We start from the raw sequence: 24,834 nt of genomic DNA, 5'->3' as shown, positions 1-24,834 counted from the left end.
ATTCTGACCATCTGCATTGCTGGGATTCCAGCCCCCCTCACCCTGGTGACCCCTCGGCAGCACCGCCCTTGAAGAGAAGTGGATCCTGTCACAGAGGAATCACAAGGGCCCTGGTGCTTTCTGATCTCATTCCTGCCTCATTCCACCCGCCAGGACCCCGCTTGGAAAGACAAGCAACAGGCATCAGAGTCGGAGACACGGCTCCCTTTTATGACGGTGGGTGGCAGGCCTGCATCTGGGAGGGAGGAAGGGCTCGCTTGGTGGCTAAAGTAAATCTTTGTATTGAGCATGAGCATGGGTAGCAGCTTCTGCTTGACAGTGGGTGCAGAGTGGCTGCTTTAGAGTATCATCCACTTGATAAAAAAGCAGAGTGGCTGCACTGGTTTCTGCCTGGCTCTTACTGCATGAGAGCTGTGTTGGCAGCTGCTTCTGCTAGACATGTGATGGCACATCACCTTGGCTCCCGCTGGACAGTGGCTGCAGAGGCATTAGTTTCCATTTGGCTCTGAATGTAAAGGGGCTCTGGCACTGGCTACTCCCGATCATTGGCTGCTTAATGGCTGAGTTGGCCCAAGTCTTTGTCTGGCATGGATTGCATACTGGTTGTGTTGGCACAGCCTTCTCTCTGGCACTGGGCTTAATGTTTCAACTTCAACAACCTTCCCAGGGCAAATGCAAGTACAAAATGCACTTGTGCACGCACACATCTGATTTCCTTAACCCCTTGTAAGGCTGAAAGGTTCCCATCGGGACTAATAAGAAGTGACAGGAACCTTGCTATAGTTCTGGAGTGTGAGCAGAACAGCAGCCATCTTAGGCAGTAATTTTGCCGCTTACAGACAGAGCTAATTCTAACTGTGGAAGTGTCATGGCCAGGAAAATAACTTAACACTTAATCAGTAGGCAGGGAGTCATCAGGAGACACTCATGCACATGTTCTACATGGCAGGCTGGAAAGCCCTCAATTAAACTCACCACCTTGGCGCTACCACCACCTTGCCAGCCCTTGCAGTGAATGGAAGTTCCAGCTGGCATGATCCTGCACCGGGAAATAATAGCAATACCAGGCCAAGCTGACACAGCTCACAAGACCAGCAATCGGGTGCCAGAAAAAGAATGAGACCAGGTTAATTCATTAGTAGAAGAGAGAGGGAGGGATCTGGGAAGGAGCCCTCAAAGTTGCTGTATCCAGTGTGAATCTGATTCTCTTTCCATTCTCCTCTCCACTCTCCCTCTGTACCCTCCATCAGAAAAAAGAATCAAATTAGTGAAGCACTTTGAGCCAGCATCCCGCATCTGACATCAGCCTGAGCGGCGAGTTTCAACACGTGCAATGGGAACAGAGCAAACACATCCCATCTGTTCGAGTCTCTGAATGACTTCCTGTCCCCGCTTCCAACTCCTCATTTATCATCCTGAACACAGGGAAGGTTGGATAAGATCACAGCTCTTTTCCCATAGCCTGCTGTAGTGATCTTTCCGGGAAATGCAAAGAGCTCCGGCTGGGTGGGATCAGACCAAGAACTCATTACATCACTCAAGCTAATGGTATGAGAGCACTGGCTGCAGGGAGCTCACAGCTAATCCAGTCCCAATGTATCTCACTGGGATCCCTGTAGAGGGCAGCATAGAAGTACTAGCATAGAAGGGCTATAAGGGAGGGTAGGGTGTGTGCTGGAAGCACTAAGCAGCAAAGGTTTCAGATCATTTCCAGTTCTAGCTTCTCCCGGCAGGAGTCACTTTAAGGAGACTTCTAGGAGAAGGGTGCTGGATTGACTAGAGTAACTCTCAGCTGCTCAGCATGGGTCATTATACAAAATTGCTGTAGGAGCTCTTGTTCTGAAAGGCCTTACTGTTACTTCTCTCCCAATAGGGATCACTGTAGCACATGGCATTGGCTCCTCCCCCTGAGCATCCTTGCATGTGTGACGCTTACACAAGGCACTTGGTTTCCAGCACAAGTAAGGGAATCGGTGATGGAGGTATCAAGTGCAGGGATCCTGGTGTCGTTAGTGCATTCAATTCTCCCTACACACTCCAGGGGGCCAAACAGAATTTTAAAAAAAACCAACAATTTAATTAAAAAAAAAAATCCCCAGCTGGGATTCATCATGGAGAGCTTTCCCAGTGTCATAATAAGGAAAGCAGATTCAGGCCAGTGCAATAAAACCCTTGTTGGCCTAGAAAAAGGTACACTCCCCAGGAAAATAGGTTTAGTAACATGAACTATATCAGCCGATCATTAGGGCTGCATTGGAACAAAAGGTGTCTTTCATAACCCTTTACATTGCACAGGGGAAAAAAAGGGTTTTTTCCTCTCTTTCTGTACCCCCGCACCCCCAACCCCTTTAGGGCAACTGCTTCTGGTACTGAAAACCCACTGAGGAAGGCCAGTCCAGAATTGGTCTGGTGAATTTCACAGGCAATACCGCCCTGGAAAATGGGGGTGTCTTGAAAAACCATTTGCCGGCAGGCTGAGAAGGTACTTTAGCATTTAAAGGAGTTTGTCCTGTGGAAGCTCACTAGCTTCAGGAGCAATGTCAGCTGCATGCTCTTTGTGCTGTCATAGCTCCTTTAATGCCGGAAGGGGCGTTGGGTGAAGGGGGGGAAGCAGGCTAACATTCTTTCACAGGACTTGAATTATTGAGCCTTAAAGAGGAATTGTTAACGGCTTTTACCAAACAAGGACTGTTTGCTGCCTGACCCACTGCCAGAGAAAGGGGAGAAGGGCTATAAAATGACACATTCCAAAAGATTTGGGGCCCAGTCCTGCAATCATTACTCAGGCAAATCTCCCAGTGAAGTCAATGGGGCAAATTCATCCCTGAACTGGTGCTAGGGCCAGTGCAGGGACCAAAGGCTTGCACCTCCCGTGTTCAAGGGTTGCTGGGAGCAAGGTCAGCCTCTGTCATGCATTAGAGCAGCCCTCTGGGCTGTTCAAACTTGAGCCCTGGGGGTCAATGGCTCCTAAGGTTCAATGTAGCTGTGCAGAATTGCCAGGGGACAGGACTACCCCCATCCATGCCCATGCTTGCACTAGAAAACACCTGCTTAGACGGGGCTTAGACACTTTATGTGTCTGAGGCTCCCACAGAGGATCTCCTGCATCAGAGGTATTCCCCTGGGGTCTGACATGCTGGTTTAGTCAGCACAAAGTGGCCATGACATGCGGCAATGTGCTGGCTATCAAACTTAGATAAAAATTTGTAGTTGTTGCTACCTACCCAAGCCATGCGAAAGAAGAAGACCTTGGGTGATGGCATAAAGCATGAGGCAGAATGACTTTAACTACCCAAACAGAACAATAATACCCTCCATATGCACCATGCAGGGAGTTTCATTGCTATTATGAAGTGGAATTTATACACACTGAGACCCAATGCGCTTACTGAGCATTATTGACATGGGTATGACCTCATCAAGGACCAATCTGAAAGCTTCGTTTGTGTGCAGGACTCTGCATCTATTCCGTAATGAGGTTTAGCAGCTCTGTAATAGGATACAGATCAAGTGCACAGTTATTAAAACTTAGTAAATAAAGTTTTAACAATCATCTGGCACTTATTTTATATGCAATAGCCATCCCATTAAATAGAAATAAAAGCTGCATTTAAGGCACTTAATTGCACAAGTGGCCTTTGTTTTTTTTTCTCTCATCTCATAAAAGGCTTCTTTCGATTTGTGACGGGTGGAAGAACTCAACTGTGGAATTTTTTTATCCCCTCACATGCATGGGCCATAAGCACATTTGGCATTTTTGCCCAGAGAAGAGATGTTGCTGGACTGCAAGAATAGGAAATGGGTTTCGAGGAGACATTGTTGTCTTCCTCCTGGTGCTACTGCTGGTTTCAAAGCTGAAGTCTCATCAAAACCAGAGGCCTGGCTGAGGATAGATTGTGAGTGTTGCAGCCTGAAGCTTTCAAATGACCTCAGAAGCTTTGGGGAAATGTTGAATTAATTTCCATGCACACAATAGCATGGGATAGCATCAGGCAGGGTACAAAGAGGCACTCTGCAGGCTTCACACAGGCGCTATCTGCCAGTGTACCTCAGCCTTTACCTGTGATATTTTGGGCTCATTGCACAATCCTACCAATGCATCCCTATATACCCTGCAACTTGTGGCATTACTGTTGGTCCAGATGTGGGCTCAAAGAAAGGAGAGGCTGTCATTCATTGTGAATTTTTATGGTAGTTTTGTGATTTGGACAAATGTCCACTTGGGGCTATAATTAGAGTCCAAGCTCTTTGCATGTCTACTTAGAGTTGTGGGGAGAATGGAAATTCCATTTCACAAAGGCTTTCAAGATTTTGAAATTTGGTTTTGATGCAATTCGGAATGAAAGCTGAACATTTCTAAATTCTCCATTTAAAAAAAAGAATTTTTTTTTAAATGAAATTTGTTTGGATAGATCAGAACATTAGTTTTGACAAAATCACAATAGTTCATTGGAGTTTTTAAAATTGTATATTATAATATAAATATAAAATTCAAAAACTTTGAAACAAAAAGTCATTTCTAAGTTAGAAATCATAATGTTTTGTTCTGACAAAGTTGGACATTTCCACATCATAGGAACTTTTTTTTCCCCAGGGTTTTTTTTTTTTCCTCTGAAGCAAAATTTTGGCAAAATTGACCCAATTTCTCTCAGTGTTTTGATTTCAACGGAGCTGCATTTTCTGATGGAAAATGGTTCCATCGAAGTTTTTCTAACCACCTGGGACCAGCACAGGGTCTGAGCTCTGGCAAACTTTGGGGGGAAGGGGGGTTCATATTTTTAATAAATGTGTGTGGGTAAGTGTAGTTGGTGAAACATGCTGGAGTAACAGCCCTGTAGACTGAAGTTCTCTGTGCAGCCACAAAGGAGGCAGACACACTGCAAATGTACCTATTCTACCCCCTGCTAATGGGTCTCAACCCTCATCTGGAGCAACCAACTCCCAGTGCGAGAAGGTAGATCTGTCTGCATGGCCATCCAGTCTGTGCCCTCAGTGCTGAGACTACCAGCAAGGTTGTTGCTCAGCGAGTAGATTTTGTGATTGTGGACACCTATCATTAAAAATGGAGCTGAGACAGCCATCACATTTCACACAGTCTAGTAAGCAACCAGCAGATGCTAATCTGGATATCTACTGACTTAGTGGGGGGTTGAACCAGCAACACAGAGATAAAATGCTTTATATCCCATTCCCTATCAAGCTATCATGTTGCCATAATGGGCTTTATTAAAAATGACTCCATCTCAAAGTTGAGATTTTGCACTTTCTCAGCTGGTGCCTAACTACAGAGTCATCTTTATTACTGTCAGTGCTTAGATAGCACCATGACAGGCACTTTGAAAAGACCTAAAACTGATTCAGTAAAAGTGGAAAGCACACAGCTTACTTCTCAAATCCCAGGAATGTAGGATGCTGGAAACGCTCAGCTTGTACTAGGCAAGGTTGTGTGCTACAGCCAAGAGGGAATAAATATGGAATTTGACAATGTCCCTTTTTCTAAGTATAACCCCCTGCAATGGGGTTTATAGGCCCCATACTGGGCAAGGACAGAAGGGAGTGCAGAGTCTTCCCTGTTTACAGGCAATCAGGCTGATCACCCTGCACTACCATCCCCTCGCAGCTGCCAGAATTGCCAAGTTTGGAGACATGCATCCACAGCTGGGATCAATAAGGAAAACAAGCCCAGCTACAAAGAGGGGGAGAACAGCAAGTGAAAAGGGAGGCAGAAAGGCTTGGGATAGTAGAGGGGCAACAGGCAGGAGACCAAAGGAGATTGAAGCCCTGGAACTTAAGGGCTGATGGACTCAATTTAAGTTAAGAGGTTATAGCCTGGTCTAATGGTAGATTAATTGAAGTGGACCAGTTAGTAGAGAGTTGCACCAAGAACAGCTGACATCCCCAGATTTATGTCAGCTCCCCAGGAACTTTGGGTCTGATTTGGTGAGAGAGGAATAATGTCAGTTCTTCCATTGACATCTTAATTATACTGCATATTTTCAGGGGGGAGGGATAGCTCAGTGGTTTGAGCATTGGCCTGCTAAACCCAGGGTTGTGAGTTCAATCCTTGAGGGGGCCATTTAGGGATCTGGGGCAAAAATTGGGGATTGGTCCTGCTTTGAGCAGGTGGTTGGACTAGATGACCTCCTGAGGTCCCTTCCAACCCTGATATTCTATGATTCTTAACACACCAAAGCCAAGGAAAGGGCATTACATCCCAGCAGCTGGTGAGAACCCCTCAGGAAGCCAGTCTCTCTACTCAGTCCAATAGTGTGAACAATATGTGAGGCAGAAGAAAAGTAGATATGAAAAGAAGGGCACTGTTTTTCACGCTTGAATAACTTCAGGGCTGTTTTCTAAATGAGCAAAATCATCATCCACAGTAGAGAGAGTAATAGCCTCTGGAATCTGATTGTTTCAATGTAGATGCCTTTTAAGTTGAAGGAACATGTGAAACAGCAGGTCTGTGAATAGCTTGGGAAACAACAACAAAAGATAAGATTCCAGCACCCTCTGCAGGACAGATGAAGAATCAAACTTTCTTTCTTTGCCAAACAATTACTTTTAATGACAGGTTTCAAAGTAGCAGCCATGTTAGTCTGTATCCGCAAAAAGAAAAGGAGGACTTGTGGCACCTTACAGACTAACAAATTTATTTGAGCATAAGCTTTCATGAACTACAGTTACTGTAGCTCACGAAAGCTTATGCTCAAATAAATGTTAGTCTCTAAGGTGCCAAATGACTTTTAAGTGCCGTAATTAGTTGGCTTGACGGCCCCAAAAGCCTCCTGTTTTTATTGGCAGAAAAATGTGCTAGAGTAGCAGCAGTGCAACTGTCCCCCACCGTTCCAGCAATGAGCCTCTAACGTGACCTGGAGAGGCAACTCCTACAGAGGAAAGGAACATACTGTACAGGATCAGACTAGTGGTCTATCTTGTCCAGTATGTCACCACAATGGCCAGGACTAGCAGCGTCAGAGGAAGGGTGAGAAATTCTGCAGTAAGCATTGATGGACTAACCTACCTCCAGAGGCAGTTTCCTCCTAGCTCTCCACAGTTAGAGGCGGGCTAAGGCCTCAAGCATGGGGGTTATATGCCTTCCCAAACTACTCTGGTTTTAATCGTTCTTATTCTAACTCTAGTTATTCCTTTTATCCATATAAATGGCTGGTCTCTCTTTGATCCATACTAAGCTCTTGTTCTCAATCATATCTTGTGACAATGAGTTCCACAAACTAGTTGCGCAAACTGGGGCATTGGAACAATTTTTATAGTGGGGGTGCTGAGAGCCATTGAACAAAACTCTAATCCCTGTATATGGTGGAAACCACTTCAATCAGGGGGTGAAGCTATACACCCAGCACCCCTAGTTCCAGCATCCCCGCATGCAAAAGTATTTCCTTTCATCAGCTTAGATTTGCCTCTTTTCAATTTCATTCAATGTCCCCTTGTTCTTGTACTATGAGAGAAGTTGAAGAGAAATCTCCCTTCTCTATGCTGTTAATTATTTCACCGATGTATGATGCTCAGGGTCATCCCTAGTGGGGTGCAGGGCCTGGGACGGAAGTGACGGATTCGTCTTCCGGGACCGACTGGGCCAGCCAAGTGCACTGGCCCATGGGGCCCCTCAAAGCACAGGGCCCAGAGCGGTCGTGCCAATTTGCCCAACCCAAGGGACGGCTCTGATGATGCTGATCCATGCAGTGGTCCCTGCAGTAGTCCTCATCCTAACAATCTCCGCATTTCCACACTACCTTTTGGTGGTTCTTGCCCTTTCTCTGTTCCCATCTCATTGTTGCCAGATCTATGATGCTGCAGGCCCCTGCAAGAAACTTCATCTCCCTTCAGCAATCTTCAGCTCTTTCCAATGCTATGGACCCTGAACCTCCTTTAACCTCCGCTCCATCTCTCTGCTGCAACTGTCTCTGTATCTACCCCTCCATGTCCCCCACATGCTGGGGCAGTCTTCACCCCCTCTCACAACTTTATGATGAGCCTCATGATATTTGAGGATTTTTTTAAAGCCCTTGTTTCTGGAAGCAAGAGAATGCATGAAAATAACAGTTTTGCCTTTTTTTTTTTTAAAGCAAGTTTCTAACCCGTGGGTGCTGCAGAAAAAGGCCAGAAGACATGAAGCAAGTACACCCAGAGTGCTCAGAAACCAAAAGGCAAATAGAAAGAACCCATCATTTATTATTTTTATAAAGCTTGTGATTTCTCAGCAAAATCCAGAACTTGGGGAAGGGGTCTGACTCATGATTTTTGAACATTTAAGGCTTGTGATTCCTAACCCCCGGGGTTATGCTGGGGGGAGTGCCAGCGAGAGCTGCAGCAGCCTGTTGACGGTGAGGTTTTGCTTTAGCTCCATTTGTTAACACAGGCTAGTTTGAACTTTTAGCCCGGGTCTCGCTGCGTCCTCAAGAGCAGCCCCTGCAGGCTCAGTTTCACCCAGGACTCAGCAGCCACCTCCACCATGCTACATAGCTCAGCCTAGCACCCCTGCCTGGGGCAAAGAGCCCCCCGCTGCCATGGGCAGTGTCGGGACTTGGCTAGATCCTCCTTGGACAGGAATCCCCAGCAGGCCTGGTCCTGGGGGCAGCAGGGAAAGCTCTAGCCCAAGGGTGGGCAAACTTTTTGGCCTGAGGGCCACATCTGGGTATGGAAATTGTATGGTGGGCCATGAATGCTCATGACATTGGGGGTTGGGATGCGGGAGGGGATGAGGGCTTCAGCTAGGGTGGGGCCAGAAATGAAGAGTTCAGGGTGTGAGAGGGGGTTCCGGACTGGGGCAGGGGTGCTGGGGTGGGGGTAAGGGCTCCAGCTGCAGGCTCTGGGGTGGGGATGGGGATGAAGGGTTGGGGGTGCAGGAGGGTGCTCCGGGCTGGGACTGAGGACTTTGCAGGGTGGGAGGGGAATCAGGGCTGGGGTTGCAGTGCGGCGGGGGGGAGTCACAGATGCAGGCTCCATGTAGTGCTTACCATCCGATGAAGTGAGCTGTAGCTCACTTAAATTTGTTAGTCTCTAAGGTGCCACAAGTACTCCTTTTCTTTTTTGCTTACCTCAAGCAGCTCCCAAAAGCAGCGGCATGTCCCCAGCTCTGGCTCCTACGCAGAGGTGCAGCCAGGCGACTCTGTGCACTGCCCTGTCTGCAGGCGCTGCCCTGCAGCTCCCATTGGCCGCAGTTCATGGCCAATGGGAGCTGCGGGGGCAGCACTTGTGGCAGGGGCAGTGTGTGGAGCCCCCTGGCTGCCCCTAAGCATAGGAGCCAGAGGGGGGACATGCCTCTGCATCCAGGAGCTGCGCAGAGTGGGGCAAGCCCCTGACCCCGCTCCCTGGCTGGAACAGGGCAAGCCCCAGACCCCGCTTCCTGGCGAGCGCTTGAGGGCCGGAATAAAACATCTGGAGAGCTGGATGTGGCGCCCCTACCCCCCGGGCCGTAGTTTTCCCACCCCTGCTCTAAGGATTGCTCTCCACGAGTTTAAATTTTTCCTCCAACTGCCCCTTTAAACCTGCCTCCCTGAATTTGAGTGGCTGGGCCTTCAACCAATCAGCGAAATCCACATGCCCGCCAGGGCCCCGCCCCTCCTCTCAAGCGAAGCGGGAGAAGCGAACCAGGCGGCCTTACGGGGGGGGGGAATACGTTGGAATCGTCTCAGCTCCGCACCCACCCGCAGGGCGGGTTGTGGTGCCTTGTTCCCCGTTCGGGAGGGACGAGACGGGTTAATGCCCTAGCGCCCGTTGCCGTTTGACTCCTTCCGCGTCCCTGCCACACTCCCCCTCCCTGCGGAGCCGGGTGGTACGGGCCGGCGCCCTGGGCGGAAGCAGACACGTTTCTCCTTCCCTTGGTGAGGCGGCCAGGGGGAGAATGGCGGCCCCGGGTAAGCAGCAGCAGCCGCCGCCTCCCCCTCCCCTCAGGGCAGCGGCGGCGGCGGCGCACTGCCAGCCTCCCCCTGTAGAGCGAGATGGTTCCGCCTGTCCGGGGTGCTCCCGCTCCCTCAGGCGGGGGCCCGGGCCACACGGCCTGGGGAGCCGCGCTCGCGGGCCGGTACGCGGCAGCCCCGCCCGGGGGAGGGGCCCGGGCTCCGGCTCCCCTGTGCCCCGGCCCTAGGCCGGCTGGCCCGCCCGCTGCAGGGGGCGTGTGGGAGCCCCAGCCCTCGGGGCCCGGAATGGGAGGGGCGGGCTTGGGAGTTTTCGTGGCCTTCCCTTCACGTGGCCGGGGGCTGCCCTAGACACCGGGGGTGCCGGTTGTGTCATTGTGCTGGAGGAGGGAGGCGTCGCAGGTTCCCTCCGGGGGCTGGGGCTCGGGCCTTGCTCCGTCTCCTCTGGAAGTTCGTTCCACGGGCGGCTCCCTTCCGCCGAGCCCGCTTGAATTCCCGCCCTTGCCCAGCGCTTGGTGACCCGCACGGTCCCAGAAGAGCAGGGCAGTCACACCGGCTCATAGATTGAAATTGGTCTTTAATGTCCTGGGGGCTTGATCCCTTGATGGTTTTGAAAATTAGGTCAAAAGCCGTGAGCCCGACCTGACCTTTCTGTGCTCTCTATTTTTATGCAGTCGTCCCACCCCTTGTCATTCTTTTCCCCTTGCCTTTCCCCACAGGGCTGCCAGAGTTGGACAGTTACCTAGCACTGTCTATTTCTAGTAATGCTGTGGGCGATTTTCCCATCTGGTAGTGGAAAATACGGGTCAGCAGAGCACAATTGTGCAGTGCGGGTGCAATCCCACACTGAAATCTTTCCTGCGCTTAGTTTCCCCAGTTGCCCTCTGACCAGCTCTCCCCCCTTGGGAGCCCTTTCAGTTATGTACGAACCAAGTCAAGTCTTTAGCTCTGTAATTTGCTCACAAGGGACTCCTGGGCGGTCCTGCACCTTAAATATTGTCTTTCACTTGTCTGTAATATTCTTGCAAAGCCTTATGTCGCCACTTCTGACTTGAACAGTTTTACTGGTCACCATTCAGACTGTCAGAACTATTCAGAGGCTGCTATGGGTTGTCTCTAAGGATCTGAGAGAGCATCACCTCTGCAGTACTCTTAGCCTGTGCCATTCAGAAGAGTGAGAGACCAAAAGTGGCCTTCAAACTAAGTTCTCCTGCTCAGTTCTGTGGAGTTGATGGGCCAAAATAGGTATTTCCGTTTGAAGTGTTTTCAAGCTGGGTGGACCACATTGCTAGTCCAGCAATGCCAGCTATTCACTACTGCCAAGCATGCCTTCTGTTAATGAAACAAAATGCACTCTGTTCAATAGCATCTTTCTTTTTTCAGGTTCACACACCCTCTTCCTCTTGGCTTTAACGGTTGTGGCCAGCATCCGAGCCCTGTCACCTACCCATTATCTCACAAGGCGTGATGTGGAGAGACTGAAAGCTTCCTTGGACCGCCCATTCAATGATTTAGAAGCTGCTTTTTACTCCATTGTAGGACTCAGCAAGCTAGGAGTGCAAGTATCTCATGAACAAGTGAGGAGATGCTGCAATAAATTGTATAGTCAAAAAAAAAAATTCACTTCTCTCCCTCTCACCCTTTTTGGTCATGAGATCTTTTTCATATGTTGCTAAATCCTAGGTTTGGAGACTAGTTGGAAGCATTTCTGCATATGAGTAGCTTGGTTAGGTACTTCCTGTTGCACTAAGTATTTCCAAAAGCAGTAACATTAGAATGGTGCCTGAAATAACTTACTGATATTAATTATTGGTCTTCTTTCAAGCTAAGGATCTGAGTTTTCTTGGCGTTTTTTGAGCTATTATGTTGTACTGTAGAAAAATATATAATACAAGAAGTGCAGCATTTTGTTGATCTGTAATCAGCAACACTGATTACTGTGAATTTTATCGCTACCATACTATGTTACTATATTGCATTTTATTTGGGAAAACTCACAGCTACATTTTCCTCTACAGTAGATCATGCTTAATAACAATCCAGATATTAACAGATTCTGGTTAATAGCAACACTTTGCTGGGAATCAGTCCCATGCCATTTACTTTATTCTTAATGAGGGCTTGGTATTGGCAACAGGCATGCAAGCACACAAGGACCTCACAGGAAATAAGGGGCTGTAGGCTATGAGGGGAGGATGAGGCAGGGCAGTAATTGGGAGAAGAGCTGCAACTTGAATGCTGATGCTGTGTGGTACCTCTCACTCTGCTCTCCCCACAATTTTGCAGGGCTGTAGCCAGGAGAGGCACATCCCAGCACTTTCTTTCCTGACTACAGCCTCGTAAACCTGCCTTCTGCTTATTGGCAACTGCTGGATAATAGCAACGTTTTGCTGACAACTGAGGCATTGCTAATAAGCTAATACTGTAGTTACTACTCATAAAATGTCAGTACTGACAAGACCATTCATTTTACTACCTTAGCTTGCAATTGTATTGGCATACCTTTCAACTCACTTTGTCATTGCGTGTCAACTGTGGGGAATGGTTTTTGTCATGCTAGTTTACTCAAAATGTTTCATTGAAATCAGATGACCACTTTGCAGTTGTGTTAAGTTGGAATTTGCAGTGTGCTCCTGTTCCATTTCTAGCTGTTTTTTTAGCGATTATAGTGGAAAAACTCTCACATAATTTTCTCCTGTTGTCCTGGGCTATAATACAGATATATTTCTAGAGCATGTATCACCAATATGTCCTAAGCTCCTAGCATCTTTACGCTCTTTTCCTACTATGAGTAATTCCTCGATATATCTTTAGTGTTTACATCTTTTAAACACATTTAGATATCACATCACCCTACTCAGATGTCACCTACTTAAGCTATACATAGTTATCTGTTTCAATCCTTCCTCATAAATAGTTCCTCTAGCCCATTAATGATAGTGTTGCTGTTCTCTGAACTCTCTCCATTTTTTCAGCAGTAGCATAGCATTTGCTTACTGTCAATATGTGTTCAGTATGTGTAATTTTCTACTTATTTTTTCTAGGTCTTATACTTTTTCATGGTTAAGAGTGATAAGAACGGCCATACTGGGTCAGACCAATGGTCCATCTAGCCCAGGGGTTCTCAGCCTTTTTCTTCTTGAGGCCTCCCCAACATGCTATAAAAACTCCACAGCCCACCTGTGCCACAACTGTTCTTTCTGCATATAAGGGCCAGGGTTGGGGGTAGCAAGCAGGACAGTTGCTCGGGGGCCCTGTGAAACTAGGTTGCTCAGGCGGTGGGGCTTTGGTTTTCTGCCCTGGGCCCCAGCAAGTCTAATGCCAGCGCTGCTTGGAGGACCCCTTGAAACAGAGGCTGATTGCAGACGCTTCAGAGGCAATGGGAACAGGCAATTGTCAAATGAGCCAACCCAAATTGTCCAGTCCCAGCTTCTCACAGAGATTTAGGGACACCCAGAGCATGGGGTTGCATCCCTGACCAGCTTGGCTAAAAGCCATTGATGGACCTGTCCTCCATGAATTTACCTAATTTTTTTTAACCAGTTATACAAGTAGTTGTAACAAAATGCTAGCCAAATAGTCATAATATTTTGATACCCAAAAATACTGTATAGAGTTTAGCTTCATCCAGTATAACAGATGTATCCAAATCTGTGGTACAGACAAAATAACTCCAGCTATTCAAGGAGCAGCTATTCATATAACATCTACAAATGGTTGAAAACTCTCTCCTATTTTACAGCTTATGTGCCTTATCGTAATGATCTGACTTCTGATGATACCTTTAGTCTGTCAGTGAGAAACTTGTCATAGGATGCAGAGAAAAATTCATATTGCTTAACATCAAGTTTGTATTTGTTGAGCTGATTTTCTTCCTGTTTATTTTTGGAAGTCTGGATTGTCATCTGTTAACCATTTCTTGTTAAATTTGCTGATCAGCTGTGTTTTAATCTGTAAAATCACCATTCACATGGATTTCCTCTGTCCTTGAAGAGGTGGCTCTGCTAAATACCTTTTAAGTCCAATATGGATAGTAAAATTGGACACAATTTTAATTCAGCATTCATTTACATTACAGACAACATGCAAATGATTTCATCACTGGGCTTTCTAGAGTGTGTTTTCCTACTTTGGGTTTTTGGTCAATACAGGAGTGAAGTGAAGTGAATTGCATGTAGTTGTCTCCTTGCAAAGAGTGTTTAAGGTCTTCTTAGAGTGTCACTGAACTCCATTTTTAGTGGCAACAAGCGTGACTCAAATCATAAATTGACTTCTCTTTCTGCACAGGCTGCATGTAACTTCATCAAGTCTAATGTGGATCCCAACAGTGTCGATTCCCTTTTCTATGCTGCACAAGCCAGTCAGGCTTTGTCTGGATGTGAGGTGAGTTCAAGCCCCTATATTATAGTAGTTTCAACATTTGCTCTTGTTCTTGGCCAAAACGACTTCTTCACCTTGTGTTAGCATGCTGTAAAGTGGTTGTGTTTTATTTTATGGTTTACAAAGTATTTTGGGATCCTCTAGGATCAAGACTATGATATAAAATCACCTTTTCCTAGAGGATCCCAAGACATCTAATAAACCATACATATAAAATACAACAAAAACACAGCCACCTTGCAACATACTAACAGTAGGGGGAAGTAGAAGTTGATATATAAACAAGTATTTTGATCCTGAACAATTTTGAACATTTGGACAAAAATTTACTTTCTTCCCCTCACCTTGAGTTTTAATGAGGTAGAGAGCAATATGGCTTTTTTTTTTTTACCTCAGAACCATCAGCATTTTCAGGCAGGGGCATAGCTTTGAGGGCCTTATAATTTGTACATTCAAAAACTACATTAAAATAATATTGCATGCTTGATTTTGCAACTTAAAGTTAGAAAATGACAGATTTAGAGTGACCAGTGCAACCTTAATTCTGCCCCCTTGTGTGTCCATCCTGAATGCAGCAGCGGGCCCTGTAGAAAAGTAGTATGTGGTCATATAATTAAAGACTGTGTCACAACCCACATGCTTGCATAAGACCACTTGATTGTTAAGTTAGATATGTGTCTTGTTACAAAATGTTCTTTAATATGTTCAAAATTCACATACAACCCAAACCTGAGTATACAGCTACCCCATTGCTATACAGTCCTCACCATCCAGTTACTCTGTATTTTTTCGCCACGTGGCAACACTGGTGGTCATCCTGCAGATATCCCTTCTGCCCCTGGACGGTGATCCTCTTTTTATCAACACAAATTCCGCTCCACATCATTCCTGATGTCAGAGGATCTCAGGGTTGTGAAGGTTGCTGCCTCACCCTCCACCCCTAATGCCTTGACCAAGCAAACTGCATGCATAAACAGATAGCGAATATGGTATTAGGAAAATTAGGATATTAGGAAAAACTTTTTCACTAAGAGGGTGGTGAAACACTGGAATGCGTTACCTAGGGAGGTGGTAGAATCTCCTTCCTTAGAGGTTTTTAAGGTCAGGCTTGACAAAGCCCTGGCTAGGATGATTTAACTGGGACTTGGTCCTGCTTTGAGCAGGGGGTTGGACTAGATGACCTTCTGGGGTCCCTTCCAACCCTGATATTCTATGATTCTATGAAGCAGAGTCAGCCTCTTTTGGGGTGGGAGGTAGTCCTCATGCTGTTTGGGCTCTTCTTGGTGAGTTATTGTATAGCTAAAAAAGGAGCCACTATCTTTTTGATAGGAATCACTAAAACTGGTCATATTATACTTTATAAGCTCTTAGGGACAATGACCATATTTTTGTTCTGTGTACAGCACCTACCATAGTGTGGCCTGGTCTGTGACTGGTGCTCCTGGATGCCATTGCAATACAAATATGATTTTTATTATTTAACCTAAAAGATAACAAATGACAGAGGACCTTTTCCCCCTACCAGATTCTGCCCATTCTTAGGTCAAATGTTGAGCACCCCTTCATTCTTGAGGACAGATTAATTTAAACATGGTCTTACATTTTCTGTGTGTTCTGTCTCAGGTTGCCATTTCAAATGAGACCGGAGAGCTGCTTCTTGCAGCTGTCAGTGAGGATTCCTCAGTCAACCAGATCTTCCATGCCGTCGGAGCCCTGAGTGGCTTTGGGCTTCCTCTAGCATCCCAGGAAGCACTTAGTGCCCTCACTTCTCGTCTTAGCAAGGAAGAGAACGTCCTGGCGTAAGTTTTGCACAAAATAAAACAGTTCACTCAGCTGCATATTCATCCTTTGTAAAGATGGCTTCTTTTAAAGTGAAGGGAACTTGCATATGTATGGGGTTTTTTTATAATGCAGATTTAGTGAATTAGACACTGTATTTCCAGCCGTGACTTCTATCCACTCCAGTGTCTACTGCTTGGGAGAATAAAATGCTTGTGAATGAGCAGGTGAAAATATGCTCTCTTCCCTTAATCGTTCACCTTCAGGTTTTGCAAACCAGTTTTTAGTATTTTCATTTTAGTTTAAGAACAATGAACTTAGAAGAAACTGACTGGCTTTTTAAAAAAAAATAAAAGTTAATTTGTTTTGATCTCTGTAGAATCTGTCTTGTGTTCTGCCTCAATCTGCTCACAGGTCAAGAGAGAGCTAATTTGAGGGGGAAATCCTTTGTCTGGTGACACAAGCATTGTGGTATTTAGCATCAGAAGAATTTAATAGTTTTATTCGAGTTGATGAGCTTGGAAAGAGAATGCAGCTGTTCCTGAGAAGGTGGGGAAGAAGAGAGAAAGCTTTATAGGTGTCCCACTGACGGACAACGGGAGATGAGCATGTCAGCAGATTGTAGTATTGGGCCCGTTGATGGCTCAGACCTCTGAAGTTACCTCCACTGATTGGCAGTGATTTGACAGTATTTATTATCTCACAAGGTGTGCTCCACAAGAACAATTTCTCTGTTTTGAGCATCCATCTGAGGATCTAAATAAGCAGCTCTGTCCTGCCAGTATTATAACTTCAATGCAGTTTGTTTGACACTCATGTCAATCAGTGTTTTAGTTTGCTTATTAGGCAGGAAATGTACTCAAGAAAACCAGATCCTATGTGTAATAAGCACTTGCTTTGCCAGTGAATCAACTTGCAAATCATGACCAGAATGGACGTTTACTATTAAACATCCTGTCAGAATAGTACATTTGATTGAGAGTCTTGACCCAATCTTTGTATATTTTGCTTGTAATTACACCCATTCCTTTTCCCACACCCAGCTTTAAGCAATTTTCTGGTCATTTTGAAAAATATGCTGCATAATTTTGTGTAGTACAGATAAGCAGTAGCAAGAAACTAGAGACCTGAACATTCATCTTTTAAAAAAGGGAAGGGGGGTTGTGAAAACTGTTACACCCCGAGAGTGATCCATTTTAACACTGTAATTTACTTATAATAATCTAGGGCCCAGACTTTCAAATGTAAGTTCCTAATGTCAGGCCCCAAATCCATATTTAGGGACTTATACAGGTGTTCTCATTTTCACAAGTGTTGATAGCAGTTGTGCCTGCCCAAAGTCAATGGGACTTCTGGATTCTTATCGTCTCTGGAAATCCTTAAGCACTGAAATGCAAAAAAATTGACTTAAGGACTTATCAGTAATGCAAGTACAGTAGTTTTTTTTATAAATGCATTTTCTTTAACCCAATAGTGTCCCTTTACTTGACATAGCTGAAATTAAATATTCAGTTTCCCGTGTACCTCTTCAGGTTTCTGTTGGCCCCTGAGTGCCCCCCACATCCCCAAATCGACTGACAGAATGTACTAACTGCCTGTGTTTTTCCATTTCAACTGTAATTCAAACTGTGTAATTGTTTTGGTTTTAACAATGTTACGCTTTTAAACAGTTAAAATCACACACTACTTGCTCATCCCTGCTTTGATTTTCATTGTTCTAGAACCATTCAGGCATTACAAACAGCATCTTACTTGTCCCAGCAGGCAGACCTGAGTGGCATTGTGGAGGAGATAGAGGTAGGAACTTGCTTTACTCTTAAATTGCTGAGGCAGTCTTTAGAAATCTGCAGTTCTGAAAGATTGTTTTAGAATGCAGCATTGGCTAACTCCCTCCCTTCCCTGCAGTGCTGGAGTTTGTTCGAAAACTCCTTTCAAAGCAGAATTCTTCCCTGTGAATAAGGTTGAACAAGTATGTGGACTCTAGCTCTAACAAAGGTGATCTTAAATTCGCATTAAACCCAGAAAATTACTAGGGTGGTTCAAGTCAGTTAATGCCTTTGTTTACTACTTCTGTGTTTTTTGTTTTTTTTTGTTTTTTTTTTCAAAACGATGCAAGAATATTTTCACACCGTCCTAATAATGTAGGACTGGAAGGGATATTAAGACATCATCTGGTCCAGCTCCCTATGTTGAGGCTGGATCAAGTATATTAGACCATCCCTAACAGGTATTTCTCTAACTTTTCTTTAAACACCTCCAATGTCAGGGATTCCCCAGCCTGCCTTGGATACCTATTCCACTGCTTACCTATCCCTATAATAAGAGTTTTTCTGGTATCTAAGCTAAATCTCCCTTGCTGCAGATTAAGCCCATTACTACTTGTCCTACCTTCAGTGGACATGGAGAACAACTGATCACTGTGCTGTTTCTAACAGCCCTTAACACATTTGAAGACTGTTATCAAGACCCATTTTTAACATTTCCTCATAGATTAGGTTTTCTAAACTTTTTATCACATTTGTTGCTCTTCTCTGCACTCTCTCCAATTTGTCCACCTCTTTCTTATAATATGGTGCCCAGCACTGGATACACAGTACTCCAGCTGGGGCCTCACCAATGTCCAATAGAGCCATACAAATATCTCCTGTGTCTTACATACGACATTCCTGTTAATACAACCCAAAATGATATTAGCCTTTTTTCAACTGCATTATATTGTTGTCTTATATTCAATTTGTCATCCACTATAACCCCCTTTTCTGCAGTACTACTGCCTAGCCAGTTATTCCTCATTTTGTGGTTGTGCATTTGATTTTTCTTTCCTAAGTATAATACTTTGCACTTGTCTTTATTTAATTTCATCTTGTTGATTTCAGACCAATTCTCCAGTTAGTCAATGTTGTTTTGAATTCTAGTCCTGTCCTCCAAAGTGCTTGCAACTTTTCCGAGCTTGGTGTGATGCGCAGATTTTATAAGTATACCCTCCTCTCCCATCATCCAAGTCATTCATGAAAAGCTGAGCTCTGCAAAACACCACTAGATACATCCCCCAAGTTTGACAGCAAACCATGAATAATTACTCTGAGTATGGTCTTTCAACCAGTTGTGACTCACCTTATAGCTATTTAATCTAGATCATATTTCCCTAGAATGCTTATGAGAATATCATGTGGGACTGTGTCAAAAACCTTATTAAAATCAAGATATGTTCTGTCTCTGTTTCTCTCTCTACCCCATCCACCAGGCCAGTAACCTTGTCAAAGAAAGAAATTAAGTTGCTTTGGCATGATTTGTTCTTGACAAATCTACGTTGGCTATAACTTATAACCATATTATCCTCTTGGTGCATACAAATTGATTGCTGCTTAATATGTTCCAGTATCTTTTCAGGTATCAAAGTTAGGCTGACTGATCTGTAATTCTTTGGGTCCTCTTTGTTCCCCTTTTTAAAGAGAGGTACTGTGTTTGTCTTTCTCCAATCCCCTGAGACATCACCTGTCCACCATGAGTTCTCAAAGATAATTGCACTCATTCCAAGATTGTTTCAGCTACTTCTTTAAGTGCCAAAGGATTAATTTCATCAGGCCCTGCCAACTTGAATACATCTAACTTATCTAAATATTCTTTAACCCTGTTTTTCCTATTTTGGCTTGTGTTCCTTCCCCCCTTGTTGTTAATAGTAATTATGTTGAGTATCTAGTCACAGTTTACCTTTTAGTGAAGAGTGATGCAAAATAGGTATTAAATGACTACTTGATGTTGTCCATTATTAGCTCTCCTTCCCTGCTAAGTAGAGGACCTACACTTCCCTTTGTCTTTCTTTTGTTCCTAATGTATTTAAAGAACCTCTTCTTATTGCCTTTTATGTCCCTTTTATATCTTAGCCTTTCTAATTTTGTCCATTGACTTTTTTGCTATTCTTTTATATGTTCACCCTTAGCAATTTGTCCATGTTTCTATTTTTGTAGGAATCTTTTTAATATTCAGGTTATTAAAGAGCTCCTAATGAAGCTATATTGACCTCTTACCATTCCTATCTTTTCTTCTCATTGAGATAGTTTGCTGTTGTGCCTTTTAATATTGTCTCTTTGAGAAACTGTCAGCTCTCCTTTCCCTTAGATTTTCTTCCCAGGGGACCTTACCTAACAGGCCTGAGTTTAAAGTCTGTTTTGGTCTTGTTCTGCTGCTCTCGCTCCTTTCTCTTCTTAAAATCTTGAAATCTCACTTCATGATTGTTTTCACCCAAAATACCTTCAACCTTCAGATTTACAACCAATTCCTCCCTGTTAGTCACAATCATGTCTAAAATGACTGTCCCCCTAGTTACTTCCTCTACCTTCAGAAATGACAAGTTATCCTCAGTACATTCCAATAACTTACTGGACATTTTTTTTATTTTGCCATACTAGTTTTCCAACAGATGTCTGGATAGTTATAGTCCCTCATTACTACCAGATCTTGTGTTTTGGATATTTTCATAACTATAAAGGTTGTTCAAATTACAGTAGAAAAAATTCTCATAGTGATCCCAATACAAATACTCCATGAAAGTATGCTTAATAGATGGAATTAGTAGTTCTGCTGTCAGTGGTACTTGTCTTTACCTTTCATACAATTTTTCTCTCTTGTTGCTGCCAGGACCTTGTTGCCCGCTTGGATGACCTAGGTGGGGTATATCTGCAGTTTGAAGAAGGACTTGAGACTACTGCATTATTTGTTGCTGCTACTTATGGACTGTCAGACCATGTGGATACAGAGCCAGAAATGAAGGAGGTATGTACCAGATCCTATGATCCAGAGGGTATAGTAGCTGGTAAAAAAAACACTTGTGAAAGAACATTAATTATTGTATCGGGAGATCATTAAAAGGTGTAAGCAGCATGTGTAACTGAGATCAGAATTTGAATCGTAGGAAGCTGGTAAAAGGGAACTATGCAAGCGCCCTTTATTTAACTACCAGCCAGGAGGAAAGTTGGTTTTAAGTACCACAGATATAAAGAATTATTCTCAAATTTACCAAAGGAAAAGGCAATTGCATCCTAGATTTTCTGTTTGAGGGAATTTGTTGAAATAGATTGAAAAAAGAACCCAGTGTTTTGGCGGCTGTTCCCTGTATTTCACATTTCATATAGGACTCTGAAACCAAACACCTTACTTTTTGATTCCTTAAATGTAGAGGTGTACCTGATTTCTACAGAGAAATATACCTGGGAGGGAAGTACTCTTCCAATAATGTACTCTTAGGACATGAATCTAAGCACAAAAGTTTGGTTCTCCGACACTATGAACATCAGCAGGCAGAACAGAAATATGTACATAGCCAGAGTAGATAGAAATTAGGGCTGTCAAGTGATTAAAAAAAATTAATTGCAATTTAAAAAATATTGATTTCAATTACGGCATCGAATACAAAGTGTACAGTGCTCACTTCATATTTATTTTTCATTACAAATATTTGCTCTGTAAAAAAACAAAAGAAATAGTATTTTTCAGTTCCCCCATTACAAGTACAATAATGCAATCTCTATCATGAAAGTTGAACTTACAAATATAGAATTATGTACAAAAAAACCTGCATTCAAAAACAAAACAATCTAAAACTTTAGAGCCTACAAGTCCACTCAGTCCTACTTCTTGTCACTAAGAGAAACAAGTTTGTTTACATTTGCAGGAGATAATGCTGCCCGCTTCTTATTTACAATGTCACCTGAAAATGAGAATAGGCGTTTGCATGTCATAGGTGTCGGCGCAAGATATTTACGTGCCAGATGTGTTAAAAATTCATATGTCCCTTCATGTTTCAACCACCATTCCAGAGGACATGCATCCATGCTGATGACAGGTTCTGCGCTCTAACGATTCACCATGGTGCAGACCGACGCACGTTCATTTTCATCTTTTGAGTCAGATGCCACCAGCAGAAGATTGATTTTCTTTTTTGGTGATTCGGGTTCTGTAGTTTCCGCCTCAGTGTTGCTCTTTTAAGACATCTGAAAGCATGCTCCACATTTCATAGATTCATAGATACTAAGGTCAGAAGGGACCCTTCTGATCATCTAGTCTGACCTCCTGCACAGCGCAGGCCACAGAATCTCACCCACCCCCTCCTATGAAAAACCTCACCCATGTCTGAGCTATTGAAGTCCTTAAATCATGGTTTAAAGACTTCAAGGAGCAGAGAAGCCTCCCTCAAGTCACCCATGCCCCATGCTACAGAGGAAGGGGAAAAACCTCCAGGGCCTCTCCAATCTGCCCTGGAGGAAAATTCCTTCCCGACCCCAAATATGGCGATCAGCTAAACCCTGAGCATATGGGCAAGATTCACCAGCCAGATACTACAGAAAATTCTTTCCTTGGTAACTCGGATCCCATCCATCTAATATCCCATCTCAGGGGATTTGGCCTATTTACCCTGAATATTTAAAGATCAATTACTTACCAAAATCCCATTATCCCATCATACCATCTCCTCCATAAACTTATCAAGTAGAATCTTAAAACCAGATAGATCTTTTGCCCCCACTGCTTCCCTTGGAAGGCTATTCCAAAACTTCACTCCTCTGATGGTTAAAAACCTTCGTCTGATTTCAAGTCTAAACTTCCTGGTGGCCAGTTTATACCCATTTGTTCTTGTGTCCACATTGGTGCTGAGCTTAAATAATTCCTCTCCCTCTCCTGTATTTATCCCTCTGATATATTTATAGAGAGCAATCATATCTCCCCTCAACCTTCTTTTAGTTAGGCTAAACAAGCCAAGCTCCTTAAGTCTCCTTTCATAAGACAAGTTTTCCATTCCTCGGATCATCCTAGTAGCCCTTCTCTGTACCTGCTCCAGTTTGAATTCATCCTTTTTAAACATGGGAGACCAGAACTGCACACAGTATTCTAGGTGAGGTCTCACCAGTGCCTTATATAACGGTACTAAAACCTCCTTATCCCTACTGGCAATGCCTCTCCTGATGCATCCCAAAACCGCATTAGCTTTTTTCACAGCCATATCACACTGGCAGCTCATAGTCATCCTACGATCAACCAATACTCCAAGGTCCTTCTCCTCTTCCGTTACTTCTAATTGATGCATCCCCAACTTATAACTAAAATTCTTGTTATTAATCCCTAAATGCATAACCTTACACTTCTCACTATTAAATTTCATCCTATTACTATTACTCCAGTTTACAAGGTCATCCAGAACCTCCTGTATAATATCCCGATCCTTCTCCGAATTGGCAATACCTCTCAGCTTTGTATCATCTGCAAACTTTATTAGCACACTCCCACTTTTTGTGCCAAGGTCAGTAATAAAAAGATTAAATAAGATTGGTCCCAAAACCGATCCCTGAGGAACTCCACTGGTAACCTCCCTCCAACCTGACAGTTCGCCTTTCAGTAGGACCCGTTGTAGTCTCCCCTTTAACCAATTCCTTATCCACCTTTTGATGTTCATATTGGTCCCCATCTTCTCCAATTTAACTAATAATTCCCCATGTGGCACGGTATCAAATGTCTTACTGAAATCTAGGTAAATTAGATCCATTGCATTTCCTTTATCTAAAAAATCTGTTACCTTTTCAAAAAAGGAGATTAGGTTGGTTTGGCACGATCTACCTTTTGTAAAACCATGTTGTATTTTGTCCCATTTACCATTGACTTCAATGTCTTTAACTAATTTCTCCTTCAAAATTTTTTCCAGGACCTTGCATACTACAGATGTCAAACTAACTGGCCTTTAGTTACCCGGATCACTTTTTTTTCCTTTCTTAAAAATAGGAACTATATTAGCAATTCTCCAATCATTCGGTACTACTCCTGAGTTTACAGATTCATTAAAAATTCTTGCTAATGGGCTTGCAATTTCAGGTGCCAATTCCTTTAATATTCTTGGATGAAGATTATCTGGGCCCCCCGATTTAGTCCCATTAAACTGTTTCAGTTTCGCTTCTACCTCAGATATGGTAATATCTACCTCCATATCCTCATTCCCATTTGTCATGCTACCATTATCCCTAAGATCCTCTTTAGCCTTATTAAAGACTGAGGCAAAGTATTTGTTTAGAAGTGTGTGTTTGTTTCATCCCTCTCAGATTTTGGAAGGCACTTCAGATTCTTAAATCCAGGGTCGAGTGCTGTATATATCCTTAGAAATCTCACATTGGTACCTTCTTTGCATTTTGTCAGATCTGCAGTGAAAGTGTTCTTAAAATGAACAGCGTGTGCTGGGTCATCATCCAAGACTGCTATAAAAAGAAATAGATGGCAGAACGAATGTCATCAGCATGGAAGCATGCATGTCCTCTGGAATGGTGACCAAAGCATGAGGGTATATACAAATGTTTAGCATATCTGGCACATACATACCTTGCAATGCCAGCTACAAAAGTGCCATCTGAACGCCTGTTCTCACTTTCTGGAGACATTGTAAATAAGCCGGCAGCATTATCTCCTGTAAATGTAAACAAACTTGTTTGTCTTAGCAGTTGGCTGAACAGGAAGTAGGACTAAGTGGACTTGTAGGCTCTACAGTGTAAAAGGGTTTTGTTTTTGAGTGCAGTTATGTAACCAAAAAAAAAATCTACATTTGTAAGTTACACTTTCACGATAGAGATTGCACTACAGTACTTGTATGAGGTGAATTGAAAAGTACTATTTCTTTTGTTTATCATTTTTACAGTGCAAATATTTGTAATAAAAAATAATATAAAGTGAACACTGTACACTTTGTATTCTGTGTTGTAATTGAAGTCAATATATTTGAAAATGTAGAAAAACATCCAAAAATAGGTAATAAATTTCAGTTGGG

The 24,834-nt window shown here is 43.8% G+C and overlaps 1 protein-coding gene across 4 annotated transcripts in view; it reads left to right on the top strand.

Annotated features, from left to right (window-relative positions):
• Positions 1-9,535: 9,535 nt before the first annotated feature.
• Positions 9,536-24,834, top strand: part of RPN2 (ribophorin II) — a 34,494-nt gene continuing 19,195 nt past the window's right edge. Inside the window, exons 1-6 of one of the 4 annotated variants that reach the window (XM_038370140.2) lie at positions 9,536-9,875; positions 11,259-11,452; positions 14,163-14,258; positions 15,879-16,054; positions 17,756-17,831; positions 20,673-20,807. In XM_038370140.2, the coding sequence (XP_038226068.1) occupies positions 9,863-9,875; positions 11,259-11,452; positions 14,163-14,258; positions 15,879-16,054; positions 17,756-17,831; positions 20,673-20,807 (690 nt within the window). In that variant the 5' untranslated portion in view covers positions 9,536-9,862. Of the gene's footprint in view, positions 9,997-11,258; positions 11,453-14,162; positions 14,259-15,878; positions 16,055-17,755; positions 17,832-20,672; positions 20,808-24,834 lie in introns of all 4 variants that reach the window. The other 3 variants (XM_038370139.2, XM_043495488.1, XM_043495490.1) reach the window with 3 other exon arrangements.

This window comes from Dermochelys coriacea, chromosome 13 (genome assembly GCF_009764565.3).
Source record: "Dermochelys coriacea isolate rDerCor1 chromosome 13, rDerCor1.pri.v4, whole genome shotgun sequence".
NCBI classification, from domain to species: Eukaryota; Metazoa; Chordata; order Testudines; family Dermochelyidae; genus Dermochelys; species Dermochelys coriacea.
This window is presented reverse-complemented; position numbering and strand designations above follow the sequence as displayed.